The following is an 8,898-nucleotide window of genomic DNA, read 5'->3' as shown; positions in this document are numbered from 1 at the left end:
TGGTTACTTTGTCTGGATACTTCAATTCTTCCTTGATTGCACGTCTTTATAGTCTTCTTTGGTATTCTATTATCTAGTGCAAGTGGCCTACCCAACAATTTCCGATGAATGCTCGTTCTTCAGGCTCCTTAGAAGGTGGGCCTCTTCATGGTTCCTCCTTGGATTCTCATCCACATGTTGGGTCAGGACTAATGTGTGGGTGGGTCCTTCCCCTTCCTTGAACTTGGCCCATGGGCTCTATTCTGTACTCGGATCTTACCCCTCCCACACACACACACACACGCACGCACATATATATTGGATCCTCCAAATATTGTCAGTAAGTTATAGAGATAAAAAGAGTAAAATGATGATTATCCTCTTTAGGTATTGTAATGAATATGGATGGATTGATAAGGTGTTTCATAGTGTCACTAGTAGACAAGGATCCCAAATTTGAAAGGTTAAAGGTTGCAACTTGCATGTGACATAGTGGTAATGGTGAAAGAGCATTGAATGATGAGGTGCTCAATTAATTCTAAGTGGAGATTGCAAATCTCATAGTTTAAGTCGCTTTGGGCCTATATTTTATTCAATTCTTTTGTGGGAAGGGCATCCTAGTTGTACTTAGTGGGTAAAATCGTAAAAGTGATTTGTTATTTTTACGATAAAAGGTTAAAAATATATATTATTAATAGAAAAGTTATTTATTTAGCTTATTCAAGCATGTCAGTTCCATGCATGTGAGTCTCTCACGCTATGAAAGGAAGGTGCATATGCATATTATAATTATTTCTTAAGCAGGTGAGGGAGATTCAAACTTTAAGGGTCCATTTAGTAGAAGGAGTGGAAAAGTGGGAGGATAGAAAATGGTAGGAGGATGGAAAAGTGGGAGGATAAAAATTATTTTAATTTCCCTCATTTTTGTTTGGTGGGAAGTGAAAAAGTGGAGGGATAGAAAAAGCGAGTTTGTATAAATTTATGCATAAACCATTGTTAAAAAAATATGGCCAATTAAAACAAAAAAATTGATAAACAACCAAAAAAAAAAAAAAAAATCAATCACCTAAATTTATTAAAAAAATAAAAATCATGTCCACTACCTCTGCTTAGAGTGTGTTGGTTGCACCACTCTCCATTCCCAGACAAAATTATTTATCTTGTTTATTACCTCTCTCTGTCTTTACTTCACCCATCCAGATAAGGATTAAGCTACCTCATCACTTACCTCTGTAGCATGCATCAAGTGGTTCCAACCCATACTTACCTCTTTTGAGTAAGATGTCATCCCAGCAAGACATTTCTCTCAAATAAGTTTGAGTGGAAACCCCTAAATAGACCCCTTTTTCTCCCTACCACCAAACCGCACCCTCTGAAAGCCTTGACCTGTGGCTCACCTCCCATGTATTGGCTGGTGCCTTGGCCTTTTGTGCATGCTCCACTCTATTTGATTTTGCTTCTTTTTGGCCTTCACACCATTTTTGCTGCTTTTGCGTTTGTTTGGTTCTGCTGTACGTGTTAATTGGTGTTTATTTTTTGTGATGTGAAGGGTGTATGGCTTTTGGGCTCATATTTTCTCCCTTTCATCCCTCCTTGGAATGGGTATCACTTTGGCAAAAGCCTTCATCCTCTTGCTGAGCCCATACTTTTTCTTCTCTATGATAATGGGCCATTTGACCACTGATCCTGCCATATCACTTCATCATGCCTACTATATCTTTATCTCTCTTTTTATTTCTTATTACCCCATGAACTTGTGGGCTGATGTTCCTACCGTATCAACCCATTTCTTCATCATTCTTTTGCTCAGGGTTTTCTTGGCCTACTTTCCACATCTTTACCTCTTTTGGGCTTGTTGGCCAACATTTCTGCTGTACTAGCCCATTTTACTACTTTGATCTTTGGGCTTTCTTGGCCTATTTACTTCTTTTTTACCTTTTTTACTTCCATGAGTTTTTTTGTTAAATTCTTTGGGCTTTCTTAGCCCAATTACTACATTTTTATCTCTTATTATTTTTCGGGCTTCTTGGCCTATAAGCCAACCCATTAAGTTTACCAATTTATTTCCTAGGCTTCCTTGACCCATTTACTTATTATTTACCTCTTATTATTCCTATGGGCTTACTACTTCATTCATTGGGTTTCCTTGATTCATTTACTTCTTTTTTACCTCTTTTTATTTTCGTGGGCTTGCTAGCCATCAATTTTGCTACTTCAACCCATTGGGCTTGTTTCCTTATTTCTTTACTGCTTTCCCTTTTTTTTACCTTCTTTATTGTTGGGCTTCTTCTACTGTTGGGGCTTTTTTTTTATTTTATTATTATTATTATTATTATTATTTTTAAAGGGGCATCAACAATAACTTAAGGTTATAAATGAGCCTAATATTTATCAAGTATTGAATATTTAAGTTCCGCTTGACAACAAAAATAAAATGTTAAAGTTCAGCTTAAGCTTAGACAAAACCTACAAACAATGTTTGAACTCAATCTTGTAAAAGAATCCAAACACTTTAGCTGGCTCAACATGATTCATCAATCTATTTGAATTCAAACATATTAAGCTTTTGAGATTGAGATCCAACACAAGTGCATTATCAAGTCCATTTGGTTTAAACAAGTGGTAACTTTCAATTAATTAAAGGTTTAGTAGAATATGAGTTTATTTTCAAACCCATATCAAACCTATTACCAAGCACAGAAAATGAGTATAGATTCAACTTGTTTTATTTTATTTTATTTTATCAACCCTTATTTTTTAGGGGTTTTCTCATGAAATTTTATATATATATTTTTTTTGGCTTGGGCCTAATTTGTATATTAAAAAGGTTTAAAATTAAGGATTAGGCTTGGTTTTTTTTAGGGTTTGTTTGGGTAAATTGTTTAAAAATAACATTTTAGAAAAGTAGTTTTTTAAAATATGTCTTTTGAAAACACAGTTTTGAAATAACAAGTTTTATTTATTTATTTATTTATAGAGTAAATCTATATAAATAGTTTGGTTTATTTAATACCCTGTTTACCTTGGTCATTAAATTGTTTCACTATTCTAGAAGAATGGTAAAAAAAATAAAGGATAGAAAGATAAGGAAATAGCGACGGTAATTGGCGACTAGGCATATAGCCGAAAGTACCCAAAACAAAAGCCAAAACCATATTCTCTTGCAGCAAGCAACTGGCATCGACGCCCGCCCTTGAGACTTGAGAACCAGCACAAGCCAGAGGAGGAGGCCACAGTGACCCAATCCAAAGTCGGCGAAGACCTCTATATATATATAGCTTAGGCCTAGGGCACAACAGAGCCGAACCAAACATGGCGCATAGAATGCTCAGAGATCTGGAGGCCGATGGCTGGGAACGCTCCGACTTCCCCATCATCTGCGAGTCTTGCCTCGGTGACAATCCCTATGTTCGCATGGTATGCTTCTTTTTCAATCTCTTTTCACCTTTTCTTTCTTTGCCACTACAATTTCAATTTCTGTGAAACCCTAAATCCCCTGTTCCCAAAAGCGCAACTTCCCGCTTATCTTGTCATATGTTGTGTTATTGTTATTATTAGTTTGGCTTAGTAATGGCTTCTATGTATATAATTGTTGTGAAATTTCAAACATTTTTTTTTATTCGAAACACTAGCTTAATGAGAATGGTTTTTTTGGGGATGTAAAGGCTAGTAGAATTTGATGTGGTAAAGAGATGAATGATGGGTCCCGAAGAGAGCACGGGTTTGTTTGGAGTTGAAATAGTTGCAGAGTGTTTTGTATGTGAAGTTTTATGTATGTTTGTAGCTAATAGTAGTGGTGTGTCTCCATTTTCACATTGGTCTGGAAAATGTATTACAACTTAATTTAAATTCAATATTGTTTTATAATGAAATTGGTTAATTGGGATTTGGCCAATAAGCTCGAGCTCAATTGGAATTTCCTCCCATTGCAAGTGTTAAGTGGAGGGTGAGGTTATGGGTTCAAGACCCACATGTGTGTGTAATTTACAAAAAAAAAAAAAAAATGCAATCATGATTAGGTCCCTTGGAAAAGTAGTGATGGGCTAAAGGGGTTTCTTAATAGTTTTTTGGTCTTTTTAGAAAAATTTTAAGAGGCTTTAGTAATTTCTTCCAGTTGAAACATGGATCAGATTGTCATCTTACCATCTATATGTTTCTTTGGTCAATTATGCTTTGTAAGTCTATTGTAGAACTGGTTGATAATTCATGTTCTCTATATCGCTAATTCCTGTGTCATTTATTTTCTTGAGAAATTAAATGCAATTTAGGAGGGCAGCTTGTCAAGAAAGAGGTATGCAAAAAATACAGTATGACTGTATGATAAACTTTACTGTATTTTTTGGGTAGTGATACATGTATTTTTCATATTAATGCCAGTGCGGTTTCAAATTTCAATTTTCTTTTCCTAGTAATGGTCAATTTCAACTATTGTTAAGTATTGGTACCCATGTATTTGAATGCAGACAAAAGCAGACTTTGATAAGGAATGCAAGATTTGTACACGACCGTTTACAGTTTTCAGGTGGAGGCCTGGTCGTGATGCCAGATTTAAAAAAACTGAAATTTGCCAGACATGCAGTAAGTTGAAAAATGTTTGCCAAGTTTGCCTTTTGGATCTTGAATACGGTTTGCCGGTACAGGTTCGAGACACTGCTCTGTCAATCAATTCCAATGATGCCATTCCCAAGAGCGATGTGAATAGGGAGTATTTTGCTGAGGAGCATGACCGCAGGGTATGTTTTTTTTTTTTTTTTTTTTTTTTGCTTAAGATTACATGGCCAAAAAATGCTGAATTATGGAGTAGCATAGTGGTCGGTGATGGGAAATAATGTTAATTTATTTTATTACTATTACAACTTCATTTGCATTTGTAAGCCTACAAGAATATGTTGATGAATTTCTAATTTTATTTGGCTTTGTAATGCTGCAATTGTTTTTTCATTTGCATGGTGAACAACTACATTGTTGATGGATGAATATAGAGAAAATTGCTTTAACACTCAGAGCAAGTCAAGCTCCATGAAGCTTCTCCAAATTATTTCCTATGTAGTTGGGCAATAAAGATACCAATGTTTCCTGCTTTGGAGGTGTTTGAGTTTTTTTTCTTTTTTGGTTCTACATGGTTGATTGGGTCATGCACAATATCAATGAAAGAAAATGTTAGATAAAATCATCATGTGCTTTTTTAACGCATATCCTCAGTAGATCTTCAAATTTATGCCATGATGCTATTAATAGCCAGTTTCCATGTGTCCAGTAGATCCCGTGATTTCGTTGACCTTCTCTTGCTATAGCACTTCCCACGTGGTTACTGATAGTGTTGTTCATCTACCTAGTGCCTTGGTCTGTTATCTACCTCCACGACCTAGTTCTTTTGTCCGACTAACCAGAGTAGAATAACTGTAAACTTCCATTCCTATCTAATTTTGCAAATTTCCTTCCAGTATTCTTCTCACAGCTCTTTGGTCACTGAATTCTGATTTATCTGCCTCTGGCTCATTATTTCCTCTACGGCAGTCATGAAAAAAACCTCTCTTCAGCAATCATTAATATATAACTAATCTGGTAAGAAATCATAAGTAACTGCTGAAAGAAAATTTAGGTTTCAAAAACATTATACCTGTTGTAGGACTGCAATATTCTGGAGTTGAATAATTGTTTATTATAAAAAAGTTAAGGTTTAGCCTTTTGTTTCTTTTGACAAGGCCCAAGACTAAGTGTAAGGTTACTACTCTCTCTCCTCTTTGCGTTTTTGATTGAATGCAAGAGCTTTGGTAAATTCTAGTTCTCATGAGAGATGCATAAGTGATGGTTTAGTTTTGCTGTTTAATTTGCATTTTTTAGTTTTTGGCTTAGATGGCAAGGTTACATCTTCTCCATTCTGTCATTCTTTTGTGCTTATTTAAGTCTTTACTTTATGCAGGCTAGAGCTGGTTTAGATTATGAATCGTCATATGGAAAGGTTCGCGCAAATGACACCATTATGAAGCTTCAAAGAACAACGCCGTATTACAAAAGAAATAGAGCGCATGTCTGCAGTTTCTACATAAGGGGTGAATGCACAAGAGGTGCTGAGTGCCCTTACAGACATGAGATGCCCATAACTGGGGAGTTGTCACAGCAGAATATTAAAGATCGTTACTATGGGTATGTCCAGTGGTTGATGATTTCTTCATTTTTGAGTAAAATGAGGCATATTTAAGCTGATATCTCTCCCACTGGCTTGCTTGCTCTGTATGGTTTGATTTTAAAATGTCATGGGTGTGAATGCTAAGCTTTTATTAAATGTGATGGAGATTAGCATTTATGCCCATTCATTTTGGGATCATGTGGGTAACTCATACACTTGCATTAGTTGGTCAATTGTCATTATTCTAATATTCTTTGCATGGAAGTTCTAGATAATGGCATAGTCATGTATCCATGACATATATTGTTTGCAGTTTGTCTCTCCTACCATAGGCTAGGAGTTTATTTGCTGAAAACTCTACCTTCTGTCAGTTAGAATGAAAGAGCTTGGTCTTACTTGATTTTGCCATGTCCCACTAAGGGGGCTGGATGGTGTTACTACTAGACCAAAGGCCATTCTTGACTTAAAGAGATAGCTCATATTGGGATTGGTAGGGGTGACTAGTTGCTTAGTTTCTTTGAATTAGAGGGTTAAAATAGTCTTTACAAGGCAATGTTAAAAGTCTCCCCCTGCCCCTTCTCTTGTGTGTGTGTTTGTATTTTGCCAAGTGTGTTTGATCATCCATGTTTTTGTTTGGTAATATTCTTTACATCTCTGAGCATGTTTTGATTTTCAATGACTCAAATCAACCTTTGTGCTTTGTACTCTATTCCCTGTTCTTCCCATTGCCAAAAACCTGCAACAAATCACTTGCATGGTTGCACAAATGCCTGCACTTGCATGCTTACAGATATGTGCATCTGTGCACCTGAGCATGTAATGCATAACTTTAAGAGATTTTGATGTTTGCCTTTGATTTAATATTCTAAAATATATGCATTCTAACTTAAATAAATAAAATTCTAAAATATGCAGAGTGAACGATCCGGTTGCAATGAAGCTACTCAACAAGGCAGGAGAGATGCCTTCTCTGGAACCTCCTGAGGATGAGAGCATCAGAACCCTCTACGTTGGTGGGCTTAATGAAAGGGTCACAGAGCAGGACCTGAGGGATAACTTCTATGCCCATGGTGAAATTGAATCCATAAGGATGGTGCCCCTACGAGCTTGTGCTTTTGTAACCTACACAACCAGAGAAGGTGCAGAGAAGGCTGCAGAAGAGCTCTCCAACAAACTGGTCATAAAGGGTCTGAGGCTGAAGCTGATGTGGGGTAGACCTCAAGCACCAAAACCAGAGTCAGAGGGCTCAGATGAAGCAAGGCAGCAGCCTGCAGTGGCTCATAGCGGGATGTTGCCTCGGGCAGTTATATCCCAGCAGCAGAGCCAATTACAGCCACCTGGCACTCTGGACCAAAACCAACCTATGCATTATTTCAATATTCCACCTCCTCCTCAGCAGGAGAGAGCTTTTTATCCGTCAATGGATCCTCAAAGAATGGGTGCCGTTATTCCATCACATGAGGGGGCTTCCACTGGGCCCACAGGGTCAGGTGAGAACAAATCTGGGCCTGAGAAGCAGCAGCAAGGCCATCATTATCCCTATCAAGGTATGCCACCACCACATGGGCAATATCATCAGCAGTTCTATCCTCCATATGGATATATGCCGCCAATGCCACCTTATCAGCAATACCCTCCACCATATCATTCAGCAATACCCACTCCACAGCCTCCACCAATGAACCAGCCTTATCAGCATTCTGCACCACCAGGGTCTGGTACACACCCAGGATCTGCACCATCAGGATCTGCTACTCACCCAGGGTCTACATCAGGATCTGCACCACCAGTGTCCACCCAGGCAGGGTCTGGACCATCGGGATCCTCAACTCCCGGGTCATCTCAGCAGTGAAACATTTTTCCCCTTGTATTTTCTTTTTAACTTTTGGTTATAAGTAATGCACTTCTCATGAAGTTGACTAAACTGGCTCGCATCTTGGATTCAAAGATGCTTCTACTTTCAAGCATTCCAGAGTTGTATTTTATATCTCATGATATGTGCATTATAACTATTGGCTCCTTTTTGGGCTTTTTTTTTTGCCTTAAATCTTGTTTAGGATATATGGTGTCCTAGTGACCTTGATCCAAAGCAGTTAGATTTCATTTATTTATTTTTCATCCAATTACAATTTTGGTCTCTTGTTTGGTTTGTTCTTATCAAACTTCTGTACATGTTAGTGGCAATTGATATTTTTACTTTTTGAGTACATGTTAACCACCAAACTCTTTACTAAAATTAAGTAATTAATTCATTTATACTTCAATAATATAACAATTTTAAAAATAATAAATGTACATGTAATTCATTTTGATAAAATGGGTGAGGTAAAGTTTAGCTACAAAATTAGTTGTTGTCCTACAACTTCACTTAGTGTGCGTTTGGATAATACTTATTTTGAAAAAAAAAAAAAAACCGCGGACATAGACGCAAACGCACTATCCAAACAAACTCTTAATATCTTTTTATTAAAAGTGAATTTTGACAAATTCACTATTGAATTACATAATCTTCTTATATTATCAAATTAAGATGGTACTCCAACCCCCCAACTCCCCTTGCTCTGAGGAAGTCTAGTGGATGGTATCTCTGAACATGGCTCTCACTCTCAACGAAATTTGCTTTTTAAGGAATCAGGGATTCCACTTGGACAACCAGATTGACATCCTTGACTCGGTAAAGCATATCTATCTAAAGCTAGCTGAATTCTTTGCCATATTTGACCTCGAGAAGCCTTGTGCACCTCCACCACCACAGCTCACCTAGTCACCTCCACCACCACAGCTCACCT

General features: G+C 37.2%; 1 protein-coding gene across 1 annotated transcript; it reads left to right on the top strand.

Annotated features, from left to right (window-relative positions):
• Window positions 1-3,096: 3,096 nt before the first annotated feature.
• Window positions 3,097-8,129, top strand: LOC126728053 (zinc finger CCCH domain-containing protein 49-like). The gene is made up of 4 exons (XM_050433935.1): window positions 3,097-3,396; window positions 4,443-4,712; window positions 5,903-6,126; window positions 7,025-8,129. Exons 1-4 carry the CDS (start codon window positions 3,292-3,294, stop codon window positions 7,959-7,961), a joined length of 1,536 nt encoding a protein of 511 aa, XP_050289892.1. The 5' UTR covers window positions 3,097-3,291; the 3' UTR covers window positions 7,962-8,129.
• The last annotated feature ends 769 nt before the right edge of the window (window positions 8,130-8,898 follow it).

This window comes from Quercus robur, chromosome 1 (genome assembly GCF_932294415.1).
Source record: "Quercus robur chromosome 1, dhQueRobu3.1, whole genome shotgun sequence".
NCBI classification, from domain to species: Eukaryota; Viridiplantae; Streptophyta; class Magnoliopsida; order Fagales; family Fagaceae; genus Quercus; species Quercus robur.
This window is presented reverse-complemented; position numbering and strand designations above follow the sequence as displayed.